Source organism: Marmota monax, unplaced genomic scaffold, assembly GCF_021218885.2.
Source record: "Marmota monax isolate L192 unplaced genomic scaffold, Marmota_monax_Labrador192_F-V1.1 WCK01_AAM20220418_F8-fsc00008, whole genome shotgun sequence".
Taxonomy (NCBI): domain Eukaryota; kingdom Metazoa; phylum Chordata; class Mammalia; order Rodentia; family Sciuridae; genus Marmota; species Marmota monax.
Window position 1 is genome coordinate 16,867,855 of NW_026694432.1, and position 19,651 is coordinate 16,887,505.

A 19,651-nucleotide genomic window follows, 5' to 3' on the forward strand; every position below is an offset into this window, starting at 1 on the left:
ACCACGGGGAATCGATACTGACCTCAGCCACACCCCAGCCACTCAATGTGGGGCCTAAGCCCAGGGGCCTTTCTGGGGGTCATGTCATCCAGGAATCAACCTGATCTCCACCTCTGGGGCTTGCAGGGTGGGCTGCAAGGGGGCGCCTGGTAGACCTACCTCCATCTCTGGCTAGTGGGTGGGACCAGGTCTGCAACCCTTGGGCACCATGAGAACACCAGGATGGAGGCAGGACTCTCTCAAGTGTGTGTGTGTGTGTGCGCATGTGTGTGAAGTCCAAGTTCCCACCAGTCTCTGGGTGTTCTGGCCCCTGCTTACCTCGGGCTCCATTCCCTCTTTCTTGCTGCTCTGGTCACGCTGAGCCCTCTCCATGTTCTTTTGTTTCATTTTGGTTTTGGCATCTCTCCTTCCACCCCTGGCCCAAATCTTCACCACTGGGCGTCCTGGATTCCCCAGAAGCCCTCACCCAAATCATAGTGGAGTGAAATATCATTTTCTGGGGATTCTTTGTATATGTCCGTCCTCCCCTCCCCACCTCCCACCACCATCAGCCTTCTCTGTATTTTCGCCACTTGTCTCCCCAGCAGCCAGTCCTGCGTCTGGCATCTAGAAGGCTCTCCGTAAATGTGCGTGGAGCGAAGGAGCGCCGTGTGTTTGGAGGTGTGTGCCTGTGTGTGTCTTGGGTGGGTTTTTCAGTCCTGAGCCTCAAGCACCCCTGTGTTCCATCCCCAGACGAGTGTTCCCTCGGGGCCTACCCGAGGAGTTTGCTCTGGTGCTGACGTTGCTGCTCAAGAAGCACACCTACCAGAACACGTGGTATTTGTTCCAAGTGACTGATGCCGATGGGTACCCACAGGTGAGCCCAGCCCCCTCCTCCGCCCTCTTAGCTCCTTGGGGCGTCAGGGTAGTGCCAATCCAGCACAGCTTTTAGCCCAGTGTGTGACTCCTGGGGCTTTCCTGCTTCCCCCCACCCCCACCAGGGTCCACCCTAATTCATTTAGGATGTACTTCTCCGTTTCCCCCACCCGGTGAAATAAATTTGAGGGCCCTTGGCTTTGCTGTACGGTGGTTCTAGGGCTCTGAACCTTTAGCCTGCCCCTTTTCCGATTCTGCACAGATTTCCCTAGAAGTCAACAGCCAAGAGCGGAGTCTGGAACTCCGGGCTCAGGGTCAAGACGGCGACTTTGTGTCCTGCATCTTCCCAGTGCCCCAGCTCTTTGACCTGCGTTGGCACAAACTGATGCTGAGCGTGGCTGGACGCGTGGCCTCCGTCCATGTGGATTGCATCTCAACCTCCTCCCAGCCTCTGGGGCCCCGGCGACCCATGCGACCTGTGGGCCACGTATTTCTGGGCTTGGATGCTGAGCAGGGCAAACCCGTCTCGGTGAGTGCTGGGTTGGGCCCTGGCTTCTTCCACCTTCTGGAAGCCTGAGTGAGCGCCCTGGAGTCTGTATCTGGCCAGGTTCTGCCCTTGTTCAAAATCTTCCCTGGTTCCCCCGGGACCTCCAGATGCAGCCTAGCCTGGCATTCAAGCCCTTGGCATCTTGGTTTCTGCAAGGGTCCCTGGCACCATCTTCCTTTACGTCTCTCCATGCAGCTCTGCTCTGGCTCCACTTCCTCCTCGTCACCCAGCTCACCTAGTGCTTTGCCACCTCCGTGCCTTGGCCTGCGCGGGGACCTCTGCTGGCACGACTTCCCTTACAGACCGTCCTCTGCTGAGCCGGCGCAGCTTGCATGGGCCTCCTCTTGCCTGTCACTCTGAGCCTCCTCTCCCTCTTTCCTGTACGTGCAGTTTTGTTTTGCTTTTGGTGACAGCTCTATTCTCGATGGTCTCCCAGGCCAGACTGGACTCACACTGAGGTCATATTGTGGGCTGGACATCTTTGTGCCTCATGGGAGAGCTTGCAGGAACTAGTTGATAAAAGAAAAGGAAATTAACTTGTGTATCCCCTGCAGTTTGATCTGCAGCAGGCCCACGTCTACTGTGACCCGGAGCTCGTGCTGGAGGAGGGCTGCTGTGAGATTCTGCCAGGGGGGGTGAGTGGTGGCCAGACACAGCCGCTGGGGGCTGCACGCTGTCCAGGGGCACAATGGGCTGAAGATGGGGTGGGGGTCTGGAAGGGGACTTGGGGAGGTCTTAGAATGAGCCTGCCTCTGTATTGACCCCAGTCCTCCCCTACACTGAACAGTGCCCCCTGGAGTCCTCCAAGGCCCGCCGGGACACACAAAGCAATGAGCTCATCGAGATCAATCCACAGATGGAGGGCAAGGTCTACACTCGCTGCTTCTGCCTGGAGGAGCCTCAGAACAGCAAGGTGGGCAGGCACCAGAGAGATGCTCCTCCCCTGACCTACTGAGGTCACCACCACGGTCAGTTAGTCACGTGCCAAGCAAGGAAGGGCACTGGATGCCCTGTCCATTGTATACCACCCTGTAGGTTCAGGGAGGCAGCCCACTGGGTGACCCTGGCCCCTTCTACCTGTTGGTATTGAGAGCTTTGCCAGTCTAGCTCGGGCACTGCTCAGACCCTCACTGATGCCACCCAGACCCTCTGGTGAGGCCAGGACCAGTCTTGCTGCCCAGGTATTTTGTCCAGAACAGGGGTACCTGGGGTCAGAGTCCTGGTTGCACTGTTTCCCCCCAGGGCTCCCTCACTCGCCCAGCACCATGGCCAGCTGCCCTGTCCACTCCCAGGTTCCTTGGAGGTGGCAGGGAAGCCTGGTTCCTCCTTCAGCCCCGCCCCCTGGCAGGGCCCTTGATTCCCATCCACCCGGGCTGCATGCCAGCCTTTGGCTGCAGGAACACAGGATCCCATTGATTCACAGCCTTATTTTCTCCGACATCACATGGGCACCAGGGTGCGGGGGTAAAGGGGCGCCTGTGGGGGTGGCCTCATACCCTGGGAGGTGCCAGACGCCAGGCTGAGGGGGTACCTGGGGCCCACGTGCCCTCCCTAGGTGCTCCTTTCCAGCACAGGCCCAAGAACTGCCTCGGGGGGTCTCCCTTTGCTCTGTTTGTCCAGGTGGATGCACAGCTGACAGGAAGAATCAACCAGAAGGCTGACAGGGGAACGAAGGTAGAGATGGTGGGCGGGGGGAGGAGCCTGCAGTGCCCTCTGTCTGCCCTGTAGGGGCCCTGTGTAACCCCTTGGAGAAGACACCCCCACTCTTCCTGCCTGGACAGAGCCCAGGTCGCGTAGGTGCCAGCTCTGAGCAGGAAAGAGACACAGTACCTGGCCCTCTCTAGAGAGCCCACTCCTGCTGGCTCTTGGGCAGGGGTGTTGGAAGAGTGCTTGACCCCTGAGTTCCCTGCCCACTCCCATGTTCCCCTCTTCCCAGGTCCATCAGGAGACAGCAGCCCATGAGGTAAGCCTCCCATGTGGGCTAGCCAAAGAACTCAGTTGAGGGGTATCACACAAACTTTTGGATAAGGCCTTGGGGCCCAGAGCCTGGACATTGGGGTGATGGAGGCCTATACAACCCCACATTCCTCAGAGATGCCTGGCCTGTCTGTATACTGCCTCTTCCTGGGTTGTGGGTCAGTAGCCATGGAGGGCAGCCTTGTCCATGGAACCCCTGATTTCTCTCTTCACTCTGCCTTGTCATGCCGCATGACCCAGGGCCCACTACTGTTCCACTCTGTCCCCTCATCTGGAAAATGACAAAATGGCTATGGGTCTAGGCTGGTGGGAAGCGAGGGGCAAGGGTTGTTTTTTGGGATTTCTGTCTTCACGCTGCTCTCAGATCATACCCAGGACATGTGTGATGCTCTATGGGTGTGGCATGTGCTATACGTGTGTGTGTGTGTGTGTGTGTGTGTTTGGCAGGGGTGAGGTGCAGAGGGCTGATCCCCAGGACTCACAATTGACCTCCAGGCCTGTTCTCCCCTTTCAGTGTCCACCCTGTGTCCATGGAGCCCGAGAGAGCAACGTGAGTGAATGGAGGGTGTGCAGGATGGGGTGGGTGAGGGCTGGGCGTGGATGTGGCCTGGAGTCGGCTGGGCTGCCTCCTGGTTGAGGACAAGGGGGTCTTTGTGCATGTTCGCACTCCCTCCCTGCTGTCTCCCTGAGCTAGGCCTGACCCCACCCCCATCCCCACCAAGCCAGGGCTGCGTAGAAGATGGCCTCCTGCCCTGTGTTGGGGTCCAGGGTGGAATGGGCATGGGGTGGTGGCTGGCAGGATGGGATCAGGACTTGGCTGCTGATCCCATCTCTGCACTCCCCACAGGTCTCTGGCCTGCTCTGTTTGGAAGGCTTCACGCGTCACCTTGCAGGCCTAGGGAAGGGGCGAGCTGGCTCAGCTCACACAGCCCCGAGCCACATATTATTTCAGGGCCTGAGCAGATTTTCCTCTTCCCCTTTGATAACTGGCTCTAGCCCACCTTCCCTTTGGGGGTCCGGAAGGACCAGGGAAGGGGGCTCTGTGTGAGCCCAGCTGGTACCCAACTGTGCCTCTTCCTGGGGCAGCATGAGTCACTGCTTTTCCATAGTTTGACATTCTGACATGTCACGCCCCACCTCCCTTCAGCTCCAAGCCCCCAGATTTTGAGGGACACATCAGGAAGCTCCCTCTCTGCTGCCTTTTCCTCTTCCTATCCTGTCCTCCACCAAATCTAAGGCTGATGGTCCCCAGATGTGCAGCGGTTACCATGGCAACTGAGTGCCATGTTATCCCAGCAACTGGGGGGTGGGGCTAGCCAAAGCCAGGCAGTTAGAGAAAGTAGATTAGACCCCTCTGAAAGATCCTAGGAAACAAGCCTTTCCCCTCATTTCCCACTGACCCAGTTTTAAAGCCATGGAAATAGAGTCAGCATACTGACCAGCCTGGGAGGCAGAGAAGGGGCTGAGATTCAGGCTATGGGGTCCTGACACTATGCCGTGTGACCCTAGCTGAATTGCTTGCCCTCTCCAGGCCCCTGGTTTCCTCCCGCTGTCCCAAGGCATAATACTCTCTTCTTTGTCCTCTCAGGTCACACTAGGTCCCTCTGGCCCCAAGGTGAGTCCTGATAGCAAACAAGGTGGTCTTGCCTTCTTTGGTGGCCCCATCCCATCCCATAGTGTGTAGCCCTGTGGTTGTCTGTTTATATCAGGACTCTCAACGGTATGAGTGTGGGGTGATTAAGTGTGTGTGCTGGACAGAGCAGGGACTTGTGTGTGTACAGAGATGTCAGGGCTGCCCTTCTCTGATGCCCTATTGTGCACTAGGCCTGGGGCCACACGTGGGCACATCTATTACCTTCTTGATCTGCTTAGTGCTTGTTCTGCAGGGTGAGTGCTCTCATTTTCCTCCAGGGGAAAGAGGCCTTGCTGTGCCTATGTGTGTAGGACTGGGTGTATCAGAGCCGTATGTATGGACATGGATAGATGCCTCTCTGGGACACATGTTTGCATGTGTGACCAGGGGTTGAGCCGAGTACCTGTGCCCAGGGGACCACAGAGCTGTGGGTGGTGGGGTGGGCGGCACCTGCCTATGCTCACGTGCGATGTGACTCCTGGAGCCAACTTCAGGGACAGTGGACTGTGTGCCAGGCTCTGTGCCACCACCCTGCCTGTAGCATCCCACTTCTTCCTTGCCACAACCCTCGAGGCAGGAGCTGGCATGAACCCCATTTTATTAATGGGGAAACTGAGGCTCAGAGAGGTGACATGACTTGCCCTGAGTCACATGCTGGCAAGATGTGAACTCAGGCAGCCTGATCCTCAGCCATGGTGGGCTTCTCCACCTGCGTGTGTGTGACTGCGCATGTGTGACTGCGCATGTGTGTCTGTGTACTTCTCCGGATGTGTTGCATGAGCTGCACATGGGCGCGGTGGACGTGATACCCTTGCCATGAGACTATAGGTTTGCCAAATATAGCCTCTCGGGGTGGGAGGAGCATGTGGACGGTGCATATGGAGTCCATGTGCTGTGTGCATGGTGGGGGTTGTGGTGGGGCTGGATGCTGGGCACGCACATGTGTGTGGGGGGGTGCGCGTTCATGGAATGGGTGGTTGGAGGAGCCCAGGAGTGGGGAGCACTTCCTGGAGGCTCCCACATGTTCCCTCTGGTCACAGACACCATCTGGCTTCCCCCACAGGGAGGGAAAGGTGAACGAGGCCTGCCTGGTGCATCAGGCTCCAAAGGAGAGAAGGGAGCACGGGTAGGTGCCCCAGCTGGGTCCTGGGGGTGGGACAGGATGTGAGCCATCACCCCATCCTCTCAGCATCAAGCCTGACCCAGTGGGGGCTGAGGGCAGGGTCCCTCTGGGGGTCAGCGTGTGGAGTCCTCTGTTTTCCAGGAATACCTGGGCCTTTCCTCATATAGCAGGTCTAGGGTGACTCCCCCAGGAAGCCCCAGCTCAGATCCCCGTTCCTCACCCCCAGGGCAATGACTGTGTTCGGATCTCCCCGGACGCTCCACTTCAGGTAAGACCTGAGGTGAGGCCCACTTGAGGGCCAAGACCGGGTCAGCTTCTCTGCACCCCATCATGCCAGCCCGGGGCCCTCTCAACACCTTGTCTCCCTGTTCAGTGTGCAGAAGGCCCAAAAGGAGAGAAGGGGGAGTCAGGAGGCTTGGTGAGTGTGGGAGCAGGGAGCGGGCAGGGGTGGCGGTCAGGGCCACCATCTCCCTTCCTTCCTCATCCCTCCTCTTGTGTCCCCCTCCTTGCCTCAGGGACCCTCAGGACTCCCTGGCTCCACAGGCCAGAAGGTAACAGGCCTAGATTTGGAGTGGCGGGTGTCGGGGTGGTCTGCAGGCCCTGCAGCAGGAGGGAGGTGTCCAGGGTCTTCCTGGAGGATGGTGACAGTGGGCAGAGTGGGTAGTCCCCTCCCATTCCTCCCAGCCCCTGCACCTTGTCCCAACACCCACCCCACCTAGAGGAAAATGTCACAGACTCCCTGAGTAAGTGGCCTGGCTGGTTTTGAAGCTCTGCCCTCCTGTGGAAGCCATTCAGTTTTAGGGGAGGCAGAGACCAGGGCTCTGGAAGGCTGTCGCCCCTCCCCCAGGTGGAGCTTCCCGGGTTCTTCCAATCCTTTCCTGGTCACTTTGCCTCTTCTTTCCCCAGGGCCAGAAAGGCGAGAAGGGTGATGGAGGCCTCAAGGGCTTGCCGGGAAAGCCAGGCCGAGATGTATGTTGCTTGGGACCCTCCCCCACTACAGCCCCCAGCCTGGGATGGAAAGGCTAAAATTTAGCCAGGGCATGCCCCCCACCCGCCCTTGCTCAGCTGGGAGGACAGGGCCCAGGGAGGGGAGCAGCTGTGCTCAGGAGGCGCAGCAAGAAGGGGGAAGAAATGGCCCGGAACCCAGGCCTACAGACCCCTGCCTCAGTGTCCTGAGGATGACATTTGACAACCTGGAGTGGGGCCGGGGGGCAGGCAGTGAGGATGGACGTACTGTCTCAGTGGGGAGGTGTCAGGCTGTCCTTCCACCCTGCCCTCCTCCCCACAGGGCCGGCCTGGAGAGATCTGTGTCATTGGGCCCAAGGGGCAGAAGGTGAGTGAGGGTCTGGAGGTGCAGAGGGCAGTAGGGCTGAGGTGGCCACTGTCTCACACCCACTTGTGTCTGTGCCAGGGAGACCCCGGCTTTGTTGGGCCTGAAGGTCTGGCAGGAGAGCCTGGACCCCCCGGTCTTCCTGGGCCCCCTGGGATAGGACTGCCCGGAACCCCAGTGAGTGCCCTGTTGTCTCTCCTGCTGTCCTTTTCTGAGACCCCCCCCTCTCGCCCTGGCCATGGCTGGGGAGGGTAAGGCCTGTCCAGGGATCCTGGTTGGAAAGGGTTTAGGGTGAAAGATGTCACTGTGCAACAGTGATGGGTCCCTGGGAAACTTCCATCCACCCTGTTTCTGCCCTCAGGGGGACCCAGGTGGCCCTCCAGGCCCGAAGGGAGACAAGGTAAGCCCAGGCAGGGTTGGGCACATGGAGGGGGGCTCCTGCTCAGTCTAGAAGGGAAGAAATGGGGAAGAGGGGTTCCTGCAGCAAGCGTGTCCCAGAGAGGAGGCCAGGCATTTGACTAAGGTGGCTTAGTTCAGCCTGGCCAGGCCCTTGGTGCTCACTGAGGTGGGCCTTGGCCTGTGTTCCAGGCAGGGGACAGGCAGGGGACAGGCAGGGGACAGGCAGGCCTAAGGTGACAAATTGGCTTTCATTGCAGGGCCCAAGCTCCTTTTTGATGAGCAAAAAGCCCTGAAAATATCTGTCCCTGAAAATGTCTGTTTGTCTGTTTGTTTCCTCTGGGGTCACTCAGGTCACCTCCTCACCTATTACCCCAGGGAAAGGTACACAGAGGCCTCCTTTTCTATCTTCTTTTGTTTGAGTTAGACTTGGAGGAGAACAGGGAACAGGAAGGGAGGGTTTACTGAACAGATGGGAGATTTGGCAGAGAGTGTCCTGCCATTCAAAGAAGGGACTGGATGGGGAAGGGGAGAATGGGCTGAGGTCACATCTTTTAACCTTCTTCTGACCACAGGGCAGCTCTGGCATGCCGGGAAAGGAAGGCCCTGGTGGCAAACCTGTGAGTGGCCCTGATCTGGTGGGGGAGGGTGTCCCTACCCAGCATGCCTGGTCTGTTCTTTAAGGCCTCTGAGGGTGGAGGCTAGGTCCCTGGGCTTGGCACCCCAGTGCCCCCACCCTGTCACTAATGCCCCCTGCTTCTTCTCCAACAGGGGAAGCCAGGGGTACCAGGGATGAAGGGAGAGAAGGTGAGTCCCAGGCCTGGTTGCCCAAGGTTGGGGTGGGAGTGGGAGCCCCTCTCTGCAGATAACACAGCCTCAAGGCTCTGGGTCTAGGCTGCTAGGCCTTCCTCCATGTCCCTCCTCTTCTTTATTCCTGTGGAATGCACGTGTGGTATGTGGCTCTGCCATCCAGGTGGTCTATGAATGAAGCAGGTCAATGAACTAGCTCCCCTCAACCCAAGCTTCAGCAGGACGCATTTATTCCTTATGGCTTGCTGTGGGGTGTAGTTTTGTGATGTCCAGGAGGTGTGTGGGGGGTAGGAGGCCCCTGCAATGTTTCTGCTGTCCACATTTTTTTTTTTTAGTTCCAGGGATTGTACCCCGGGGTGCTTAACCACTGAGCCACATCCCCAGGCCTTTTTATTTTTTTTATTTTGAAACAGGGCCTTGCTAAGTTGCTTAGGGCCTTGCTAAGTTGCTGAGGCTGGCTTTGATCCTCCTGCTTCAGCCTCCCAAGATGCTGGGATTACAGGCATGTGCCGCCACGCCCAGCCTTTCCGTCCACTTCAATGTTGGGGACAGTGTGCTGGCCACCTACCCAGTATCTCTAGAGCTGGTGCAAGTAGGAGGCACTTGACGTTCCCTGGGGTCTCAGCCCCATCCTGTGCTCCTGTGGCCTTTCCTTTCTTCTAGGGTGACCCCTGTGAAGTGTGCCCAACGCTACCTGAAGGGTTCCAGAACTTTGTGGGGCTCCCTGGAAAGCCAGGGCCCAAAGGGGAACCTGGTGATCCTGCACTAGCCAGGGTAAGTGCCACGAAGGGACACCCCTCAAACACACACCTCACACACAGAGACCAACCTTGGGGGCATGATCATAGAGAGGAATGGGGCAGAGGGACTCGGTGCCTCTCATGGCCACAGAGATTGTGGGCAGAAGGTCAAGGCCATAAGGGGGTATGAACCATGAGCTTAGGGATGAACTAGAGTGTCACCCCAGGTCTCCATGGCAACCTTCTAGGACTCTCCAAGAGACTTTAGGATGCCTTTTGGGGAAGCTGGGGTGGACCCAACCCTTATTGTGAGTGCCCAGCCTGTTATTGGCCAGAGGCAAAGGAAGGGAGAGGGCTGGGCTGGGCTGGGGTCTTGGCCTGGTCTCCCCACCCCACTGTCTCACAGATCCTGTGTTTCAGGGGGACCTGCAAACTGCCGGACAAAAAGGTGATCGGGTACGTACAGGAGCTTTCCATGGGGGTGATTTCTCCTGGCCTCATTTCCCTCATTTGTTACATGGGCTGGCTGACACCTATCTTTCTGCGGTGCTGATCTTGAACCCTGGGACCCCTGGGTGTTTGAAGAGCATGTGTTGGGTCACCTTGCTGTCCTCATATATGGCTGTGAAATTTGGGGTGCCCTGACATGCCCAGTCTCAGCTCATAAACCATTGTTCTCTGCAGGGAGACCCTGGCATCCAAGGCATCAAAGGAGAGAAGGTGAGGGAGCCCCTGCCCTGGCTGCCCGTCTGCCTTCCAGGGAGCCTTTCTGATCCCTGCCTTCCTTCCCCAGGGGGAGCCGTGTTCGTCGTGCAGCCCAGTCGTAGGAGCCCAGCATCTTGGGCCCTCTACAGGGGCTAAAGGAGATGTGGGCTTTCCTGGCTCTGGTTTGCCTGGCCTCCCGGTGAGTGACCCACCCTTGCCATGCTGGTGGCCTTCCTGGCTATTCAGGCCCTAAGTCTTTGGGCAGGGACCAGGAGGCGGGCCATGAGGCAGGTGTCCCAAGCCTGTATCCTGATCCCTCCCTCCATCCCTGCGCTGCCCTGGGCTATTTACCCTGGGGTTTCCCCTGAGCCCCTGGAAGTGCCATTTGTAGCAGAAGAAACTGTCCAGCTACCTGCAGGGTGGGCATCAGACCTTCCTCTTTCTGGCTGGACACTGGGACATTGGGGTCTTGGGAACAGGCAGGTGCTGTGACTCTGTCTTGGTTGTTTTTCAGGGGAAATCTGGGGCTCCAGGGCTGAAAGGAGAGAAGGTGAGACCTGGGCTTGATGCGAGGGATGCCAGGGCTTCTTGGCAGGGAGGCAGGGCAGGGGTGGCCCTGGGCAGGGCACAGGGGCAGAGATCAAGCTGTAAATTCACAGTGAAATGCACTCATCAGTGTTTTGCAGACCAGAGACAAAGAATTGATTTCTGAGAGCCTTCATGTTCTCCAAGAGAATTCTGTCGTGTTTGATGATAATCTAAAACCCTTAAGCACATTCAAGACTATATTATAGTAAAATAATATTTAGCATTTCTTTTCTGCTTAGTATGTGTTGGGTACTGTTCCAAGTCTTGCACATACATTAACTTCTTTTTATTCTCTCTGCACCTTATGGGGAAGGTGCCCTGTTTGTTATTCCCATTTTAAAGATGAGGAAAGGGAAGCAGAGGAAGCTACCCAAAGCCACACGGGTGTTTGTAGAACTGGGATTTGAGCCCAGGAAGTCTGGCTCCAGAGTCTATAATCTTCACTACTCGGCCGGGTCACTCAATTTCAGTGCCCGTGTTAACGTTTGTATTCATGATTGTGTGGGAGACAAATGACAGCGTTGAACTTCTAATGGGGTGTTACTCAAATGAGGGGTTCTGTGGGCGTACGAGCACCCAAGTGTGAGAAATACCGAGCTACGTGTGCAGACTCGACTCGAACGGGCAAACCTCATGGCATTTCTCAGAGTTTCTGTGCGCCTCCCCGCCCGCCCCGCCACCTGCTTCTCCTTCTAGTCTTTTCCATGTCAGCAAATGTCATGTACTCATATCCCCAAATCCCAAACGTGGTGTCATCTTTGACTCCTCCTTTCCCTCTGTCATCCTCCCCGCCATCCCCTCCAGCAGGTCCTGTCAGCTCTGCCGGCAGCTCCTCCCTCAACGCCCCCGCTTCTCTCTACCTCCGCTGCAGCCACCTCAGTCTGGGTCCCCATCATTTCTCACCTGGATGGCGGCAGCTCCTCTGACCTGCCTGGGGCCTCTGCAGCCCTTCAACGGTCCATTTATCATCCAGTAGCTAATGTGGCTTTGTAAAAAGGAGCTCAGATCACATTTTTTCCCCTGCTTACAATTCTTCAGGGACTTGACTTTGTGCCACAGTCCTACTGGGCTTCACCCTGGGTGACCCCACCCTGCCTCCCCTTCCAAATTCGTCTGGTCTTTCCCTCCTCTGCTTTACTGTGCTTTAGTCATACTGGCCCTCCTTCCATTCTGGAATACCTCAAGACCATTCCCACCTGTTAGATTCTCTACTGGTGGCTCCCATTAGAAACATCTAGAACATTTTTCCTCCTCACCTTCCCCCTAGGTTTTTTTTTTTTTTTTTTTTTTTACCAGCTGATCTTATTTTTATCTCTCTGGCAATATAATGTGTTGTTCCTTCTCTGACTGCCTTGTCTAAAATGAGCTCCTATCTTTCTGTCTCATCATCCTGGTTGTCCCCTTCATAGCATTCATCACTGTTTTTGATTATTGTTTAAAAAGTTCCAAGTGTGCAGTCTCCACAAGGTGTTTTGTCTGTGCTGCGCACAAACCCAGCACCCAGCCAGAGCCCAGTACAGAAGCTGTTGGGTAAATGAATTGATGCCCTCTGGGTGCTGGATCCCGGGCAAGGGTGGAGCTGGGCTCTGAAGTGAGACAGGAAGCAGAAACATAGTTGCTAGCCTGTGGCTGCCACAGGCTCCCTTGGGGACTTGGGGAACTCCTTTTCCCCTCTTCAGGCCTCTGCTTCTCCGGGCAGGAGACAAGAGGGTGACCTAGACATCCCAGGGGGCTGCTCCTGCAATTCCAGGCTCTGGATAGCCCTCTGCCGCCGCCTCCTGCCTTTGACCATTTGTTCTCTGTTTGACCCTCAGGGTAATTTCGGGGAGGCAGGGCCAGCCGGCAGTCCGGTAAGGATGGTTGGATGGCAGCAGCTCAGGGCCAGGGGGGAGGACAAGGCCGGGGTGCTGCCCACTGCCTGGCAACCTTATAGGCCTGGGCTGTGCCTCTGCATGGCCCAGGGTGAGGCTGGGCATCATATTGGCTTCTTCTTGTGTAGGGGCCACCAGGACCAGTGGGACCAGCAGGTATCAAAGGAGCAAAGGTGAGTCGGGGGCATTCCCTGTGTGCGGTGGGCACCCCCCCAGGGTGGACACTCATCTCGCTCTGCTGTTCACCCTGTGGGCTCCTCACTGCCTGCAGGGTAAAATCCAACTCCTTAGCCAGGTGTCAAGACCCTGATGACCTGGTCCCCACCCAGGTTTCTCTCCTGTGTTCCCACTGTCTCTCCTAGATGCCCCCTGCCCAGCAGAGGAGCTATGTCAGCTCTGGCTATATTTCATAGCCCCAGATCCCAAGTGGAGCCCTAGGGCCCCGGGGCCTAGGGACCCCTAACCCGGCACCCTTGCTCTTCAGGGGGAGCCTTGTGAGCCGTGCCTGGCGCTGTCCAGGCCTCAGGAGGGGGATGGCCGTGTGGTGCACTTGCCTGGCCCGACTGGAGAGAAGGGGGAGCCTGGGCTTCCCGGCTTTGGCCTACCAGGAAAGCAGGTGAGTCTGGGGGCCTCTGGAGGTGGCTGTGGGCAGGGCTGGAGAGAGCGGAGGAGTCCCTCTGGCGTCTCTTGACTCCCTGGGCAGAGTAGAGCACTGGAAGTACCTGGAGGGGTTGGCGCCTCTGTCTTTAGCAGAAGGCGTCGTGACGACTCTGCCTGGGACACAGCAGGGCAGGCAGGAGGGGCACCACCCTTGGACCAGACAGACCTGGCTTCTAATCCCAGCTCTGCCTTTTCCCGGATCTTTGGCTTGAGTGCATCAGTTCTGTTCTCTGTGCCTCTGGATTCTGCCCGTAGAATGTGGTCAGCTGCCCTTGTGTGAAGCTGTGAGCAGCAGGCACAGGCACAGCAGAAGCGACACTTACGGCCCTGAGCATTACTCTCGTCACTGCTTTAATAGTAACACTAACATTGAATGGCAGCCTAGGGGACACTATGTGCCATGTGCTGCTCCGCGCACATCAGCTCATCACATCTCACAAGAACCCCATGGGCAGAAGCTCTACTAGTTTATCACCCCCCCATTTGACAGATGGGAAAACTGAGGCACATAGGTAAGGTAATTTGTCCATGTCACACAGGCAAGGAGTGTGGCTCAAGGCTCCTCGTCACCTACACAAGATTCCTCCACTAGCTGAGAGCAGAGAGTGTTTTTCTTTCTGTCACATCCCCTGGTCTAACAGGGCTGGGTGCTCAGGTGTGTCCAGCGTGGGTGAATGGGTGCTGGGAACGCTCTCTCCTCAGGGCAAGGCCGGAGAGCGTGGACTGAAGGGGCAGAAGGTGAGAGAACCTGGGCGGGCATGTGGGGGGGACCAGCCCTTCTCGGAGGCCCTCCTTTTCCTGGCTGCCTTGTGCCCACTGTACTCCCTTCCCAGCCCCAGCCCCAGCCCCAGTGAGGGACTGTGAGTGCCTGCAGGTCCTAAGGGGGCAACCTGCCCCCAACTGGGCCACCCCACACTCCTTGAGCCCCACTTCTTACAGGGTGATGCTGGGAATCCCGGAGACCCTGGAACTCCAGGGAGCACAGGACAGCCAGGGCTGTCAGGAGAGCCTGGGGTTCGGGGACCTGCAGGGCCAAAAGGAGAAAAGGTCAGTCAAGGGGCGCAGTTTGTTGCATGGGCAAAAAGAAACCGGGTGGAAGCGAGTGAGGAGGAATTGCAGGGCAAGCATGAGCCTCGAAGGAGGCCGGGATCACTGAGTGGAGGCTCCGGAGCTTGTTTTAGCTTGGAGCATTGGGGACCCATTTTGGTTTCCCAGGCTGACATGGGGGCAGTAGAGAGGTAGGACTTTCAGAGGGGTGTGAGAACCCCTTTAAGTGCCTGTGGCCTGGTTGCTAGTCCTGGCTCCCTGGCTCCCATCTCCATCTCTGAGCAGGGTGATGGCTGCACTGCCTGCCCCAGCCTGCAGGGGCTGCCGACCAATATGGCTGGATTGCCTGGGAAGCCTGGCCCCAAAGGAGAGCCCGGCCCAGAAGGTGTGGGCCGGCCTGGCAAACCGGTGAGCTCCAGCTGCCTGCCCTCTGGTCCTTCCCTCCTGGGCTTTGCCTTCTCTTCCTCCTGCCCCCCCCCCTGTTTCCCGGGGTGATTCCACAGGCCCCTTGTCTTTTAGGGCCAGCCTGGCCTACCAGGAGTTCAAGGACCCCCAGGACTGAAGGGCATACAGGTATGTGTGAGTCTGGGGCCTGGACTGCAGCTGTGTGAACCAGAGTAGGGGAATTGGGGGGGCTGAGGGCTTAGAGAGGGAACGGGGACAGGTGTAGAGTGGGGAGAAGATGAAGGCTAAGGAGGTAAAGGAGAAGAGGCTGGGAAGAGGGTGAAGGGTGAGTAACGAATCTTGAGCCAAGGATGCACTTCTGCCTCTTCAGGGGGAGCCAGGTCCTCCAGGAATGGGAGCCCAGGGGCCCCCGGTGAGTCTCCAGCCTTACCTGTACCCCACCCCCCTTCCCTCTCCTGCCCTTACCTACCTCTCTCTACCTCCTGTCAGTAGCCCACTCCCTCCCTCTCCCCAAAGCACAGAGCTCTGCCTCCCCCAGACACTCAAGGGCCCACCTCTGGAACCAGGGGTGGGACAGCAGCCCTGACCTGCTGTTGCTCTCGGGGTCATGGCTTTAACCCCCATGTCTCTGACCCTCAGGGTCTCCTTGGGGAGCTCTCCTGACATTGAGCCGGTAGACACCCCCACCATGGCCAGGTCTGCCAATGGGATGGGGCCAGCGGGGCAGGTTGGCTGGGCTGCCACGTCTCAGCCTGCCCTTTCTAACTTACAGGGAGAGCCTGGAGCCCAGGGTGTGCCTGGCATGCAGGTATGTCTGCCTTGGGCCTGACGGAGACCCTGATGGAGACCAGCAGAGGAAGGGACAGTCTGGGATAAGAAATAACTGTGTTTCCATCTACAGGGATTTCCGGGACCTCGAGGACCACCTGGCCCCGCTGGAGAAAAGGGTAACCAGGTGAGCCTCTGCCTCTGTGGGCGTTGGACCCAAGGGACACAGGGGCAGGGGCTGAGTGGTGCCAATCGGAGGATGGTCCAAGACCCAGTCTGATGTATCACAGCTGCTGGATTATACAGCTCTAAGCCTGTCCCTGCAGTCTTTGTGTCCTCTCTTCCCCAGGGATCTCCAGGGCTGAAAGGAGCCACCGGACCCATGGGACCCCCTGGTGCCAGTGTTTCTGGACTTCCGGTAAGAGTTCCCTCTGTGCTCTATGCTGGGGATATTGCTGGAACCAAGACACTGCTGCTGGGAGGAGGGCACGGAGCTGACCCTGCCTGTCCCACAGCTTGAGCAGGAGAGGGGAGCGTCCCTCAGCCTCAGGGAAGGAAGGTGCTCTGGGGGAGAGCTCTTGCGTTGTAACAGAAACGATCGCCACAATCTTTTTACTGTCCTCTGTTGTTTTTTAGAAATATTTTTATTAATTTTTTTTCCTTTTAATTCACGTGTAGTGATTGCACTTATTTATGGAGTGCGGCGTGATAATTTCAATACATGTATACAATGTGTAACGATCAGATCAGGTACTTGGCATTTCCATCTCATATCATTCCTTTGGGTTCAGTGCCTTCAGCTCTTCTTCTGCTTCTTCTCAAATGTTTAATAGGTTATTGTAAACTGTAGTCACCTACTGTGCTATGGAGCTCTAGAAATGGTTCCTCCTGTCTACCTGTGTCTCCTCAGTACCTGTTATTCAGCCTCACTCCGTCCTTCCCCCTCAACCTCTAGAAATCACCTTTCTACTCTCTTCAACTTTTGGGGGGGAGCATGGAGATTGCTGGGGATTGAACTCAGGGGCACTTGACCACTGAACCACATCCCCAGCCCTATTTCGTATTTTATTTAGAAACAGGGTCCCACTGAGCACCTTGGTTTAGCTGAGGCTGGCTTTGAACTCACGATCCTCCTGCCTCAGCCTCCCGAGCTGCTGGGATTAGAGGCCTGCGTCACCATGCCCAGCTTACTCTCTTCCACTTTGAGATCAACTTTTCTAGTTTCTGCCGAGGAGAGAACGTGCCCACCACCGTGTTGTGAGCAGTAGCTGTGCTAAGGCCCGGGGCTAAGCTCTGAATACACAGCCTCACTTCTTCTCCCAACAGCCCTTGAAGGGAACTGTTATTGTCCCTGTTCCCTAGATAAGGAAGGCCAGAGAGTAAGGGGCAAAGCCAAGAACTTGAAGCCTGACCCTACTTCCAACCTTGGAGCCGCTAGCGACCGTCTATACCAGTACTCCCTGGGAGAGTGGTCGGACCTGTGCTGCACTGCCCAAGAAAACGATTCCCGGTCATAAAGACATTTCCATTGAACAAATTACATAGATTAAGTCATAATAAGTGCATTTTCTCATTTTAGTCATCAAAGACCTGTCTAATAGTCAGCTTCCACTCCACATGAACCCACTAGAACTTTACAAGATGATATAATTTTAGCCTAAATCAAAGAAATGCTACCTTTCAGCTGGCTCGGGCCATGCTGGGCCGTGGGCAAATGTATAATTTTTCTTGAGCTTTTGGTGATGTTGAAAATAGCCCAGTGAACCATATCCTTTTCTATCTTTGTGGATCCCTAGAGAAATTCTTGTTCCAGTTTGGGAATCACTGATGGATTCCTCCTGAGGGGGCACCAAAGCCCAGAGGGGGTGGGGACTCGCCCAGGGGCACATGGCCAGTCTGTGATGCTCAGCAGAGCTGGGCAGTCAGGGGTCCTCCCAGTCCCAGGGAGCCACAAGGTGAAGGCAGAGATGGGTCCTGGTCCTGGGGGAGCTTTGAGTCCCAGGTGTGACTATCGAGGGTCCCCTAGGAAGGCAGCCCCATCCCACACTCACTAGCTGTGTGACCTTAGGCAAGTGACAACATCTCAGAGTCTCCAGTTCCTTGGTAATAAGAATAGGGGCTGAAATTCTCTTCTCCCAGCTCAGCCAACTGAGGTGACTTTCACGACAGGGAGACGTGTACCATGCACTCAAGTGAGAAATGGGGAGCAGGGACTTGGGGCCCCACAGCCTGGGTGCTGTTGTGCTGTCGGATTGACAGTGAAATTTCTCCAAGCCTCGATTCCTCACCTGTGGAAGGGAGCAGTGCCACCAGCCAGCCTTCTTCTCCTTCCCTTCTCTTTTGCTCCTGGCCTCAGTCTCCTCCAGCAAGACCGGCTGCTTCTCTTTGTCGCCATTGCCCTTCTCTGAGGCGGCTGGATGGCTGGCCACTGTCCGATCTCACCCACTCACTCTGAGCTCTCTCCCTCCAGGGCCTTGATGGGCAGCAAGGACAGACTGGACTTCCGGGGGCCAGAGGAACGCCGGTGAGTGTGGGCCGCGGGCAGCAGGAAGCCCTGGCTGGCCCTGCCTCTGCGCCCCTGCTTCCTCACTGCCTGCTCCTTCTCTGCAGGGTGAAAAGGGATCTCGAGGAGAGAAGGTAAGTTCCAAGGACCTGTGGCCACTGCTCTGGGGGAAATAGAAGCCCCTACAGCCCCACACCAGGGGAACCTGTGCACATGGTAGTGTCCCCAGACCGGAGGACAGGAGCTGAGGAGACACCCTGGACTCCTTGCTGTCCAGAAGCCCCAGGTACTTCCCACTCTACATATTTGCCCAGGACTTAACCAGGATCCCAGGAGGCCAGAGAACTCCAAGGCCCTCTTAAGAAGGAGCTGCAGTTGCAAATAGGGTCTGAGTCAGAGGATATGGCAGGAAGTAAATTGGAAGGACTAGAAGTGAGAAGGCAGAGAGGTGAGGGTCCAGACAGAAGGGTCTAGAAGCAGGACTGCAGCTGGAGGAGCTGTGGTGAGAATAGCTGTGTAGCTACAGTGATGCGACTAGGTGACAACAGTAACAGCAGCAGCCGCCCGTCACTTGCTGAATACCTGCCAGGTGGCAGGACTGCTATACACATTAATCCAACCTCATGAGAGCCTCTAAAGTCCGAATCGTTATCCCCATTCTACAGATGAGGAGACTGAGCTCCACAGGTTGCCCGAGGGTAATTCTGAATTTAAGCCCTGGCCTCTCCATCTCTAGAGTCCAGGCTAACTCACAGATGTCCGTTTCCAGACAGCCCTCCATCCTTGCCGCCTCTAACCAAGGCTCTTGTCTTTCCAGGGTGAGCCAGGGGAGTGCTCTTGCCCCCCTCGAGGAGACCCCATCTTCTCTGGCATGCCGGTAAGTGGTGCTGAGAGCCTTCCCCGCCGGGGGAGAGGCCTGGCCTCCAGCCTCGCCTGGTGCCCAGTGTGCAAGGGCCCCGCAGGGCTTTGCGCCCCAGCCAGCCGCCTCCCCTTGCAGCCCTGCGCTTGGTGTAGACGTTGCCTGTAACCTCTCCCCTTCTTTTGCGACTCCCACTCCCACCCAGGGTGCTCCGGGACTTTGGATGGGCAGCTCCTGGCAGCCGGGCCCGCAGGTGTGTGTCGCTTGTCTCCTCTGTCTCTCCTCTTGTCCGCCAGCGCCCCGCGGCTTGCCCACCTGGACTGGACACTGCTGCCCCAGCAATGGGGTGAGCTCTCTCTTCTGGCTCTGATTCTACCATCTCTCCCTCAGGGTCCCCCAGGTGTCCCTGGACCTCCAGGCCCCCCAGGAATGCCCGGGCTGCAGGTAAGGGGGAGAAGAGAATGAGGAGTTTGGGGGGGCCAGGCTCTTGCACTCCTGGTGGCCACTCCATGCTGGACCCTGAGGACACTGATCCCCTACACTAGCCACATATGCCAGTCATGTCTTGCTGGTCATTTGTTCCTGCCTGCCAGGGTGACATGGAGGACACATGGATGCCTCAGGCCAGGCCGTGTGCACACTCAGCCCTTTTTAAAGGAATGCCCAGTCATCTCACCAATGGGTACCAAGCTCAGACCTTGGTCAACTCTCAGAATCTGGGTCAAGTCAAAGCCCTATACCCTGGTACAGAGCTCTCCATTTTGGAGCAGAGTTTGACATCCATTCACTCATGCAACACACATTTTGCAAATCTTCTATTTTCCAGGCACTGTT

The 19,651-nt window shown here is 56.9% G+C and overlaps 1 protein-coding gene across 3 annotated transcripts in view; it reads left to right on the plus strand.

Moving 5' to 3' along the window:
* Positions 1-19,651, plus strand: part of Col16a1 (collagen type XVI alpha 1 chain) — a 48,063-nt gene that overhangs the window by 4,218 nt on the left and 24,194 nt on the right. For 2 of the 3 annotated variants that reach the window (XM_046469167.2, XM_046469166.2), the window contains exons 5-43: positions 733-856; positions 1,118-1,384; positions 1,957-2,037; positions 2,190-2,315; positions 3,023-3,076; positions 3,339-3,365; positions 3,894-3,929; positions 4,968-4,994; positions 6,076-6,138; positions 6,362-6,403; positions 6,509-6,553; positions 6,651-6,686; positions 7,042-7,104; positions 7,424-7,468; positions 7,547-7,642; positions 7,827-7,865; positions 8,437-8,481; positions 8,633-8,668; positions 9,335-9,445; positions 9,832-9,867; positions 10,096-10,131; positions 10,205-10,315; positions 10,631-10,666; positions 12,519-12,554; positions 12,704-12,748; positions 13,060-13,191; positions 13,938-13,973; positions 14,175-14,282; positions 14,568-14,690; positions 14,802-14,855; positions 15,058-15,099; positions 15,460-15,495; positions 15,589-15,642; positions 15,805-15,873; positions 17,926-17,979; positions 18,066-18,092; positions 18,776-18,835; positions 19,023-19,070; positions 19,208-19,261. In XM_046469167.2, coding sequence (XP_046325123.1) covers positions 733-856; positions 1,118-1,384; positions 1,957-2,037; positions 2,190-2,315; positions 3,023-3,076; positions 3,339-3,365; positions 3,894-3,929; positions 4,968-4,994; positions 6,076-6,138; positions 6,362-6,403; positions 6,509-6,553; positions 6,651-6,686; positions 7,042-7,104; positions 7,424-7,468; positions 7,547-7,642; positions 7,827-7,865; positions 8,437-8,481; positions 8,633-8,668; positions 9,335-9,445; positions 9,832-9,867; positions 10,096-10,131; positions 10,205-10,315; positions 10,631-10,666; positions 12,519-12,554; positions 12,704-12,748; positions 13,060-13,191; positions 13,938-13,973; positions 14,175-14,282; positions 14,568-14,690; positions 14,802-14,855; positions 15,058-15,099; positions 15,460-15,495; positions 15,589-15,642; positions 15,805-15,873; positions 17,926-17,979; positions 18,066-18,092; positions 18,776-18,835; positions 19,023-19,070; positions 19,208-19,261 — 2,560 coding nt within the window. The remainder of the gene's footprint in view (positions 1-732; positions 857-1,117; positions 1,385-1,956; positions 2,038-2,189; positions 2,316-3,022; positions 3,077-3,338; positions 3,366-3,893; positions 3,930-4,967; positions 4,995-6,075; positions 6,139-6,361; positions 6,404-6,508; positions 6,554-6,650; positions 6,687-7,041; positions 7,105-7,423; positions 7,469-7,546; positions 7,643-7,826; positions 7,866-8,436; positions 8,482-8,632; positions 8,669-9,334; positions 9,446-9,831; positions 9,868-10,095; positions 10,132-10,204; positions 10,316-10,630; positions 10,667-12,518; positions 12,555-12,703; positions 12,749-13,059; positions 13,192-13,937; positions 13,974-14,174; positions 14,283-14,567; positions 14,691-14,801; positions 14,856-15,057; positions 15,100-15,459; positions 15,496-15,588; positions 15,643-15,804; positions 15,874-17,925; positions 17,980-18,065; positions 18,093-18,775; positions 18,836-19,022; positions 19,071-19,207; positions 19,262-19,651) is intronic. The other variant, XM_046469168.2, reaches the window with a different exon arrangement.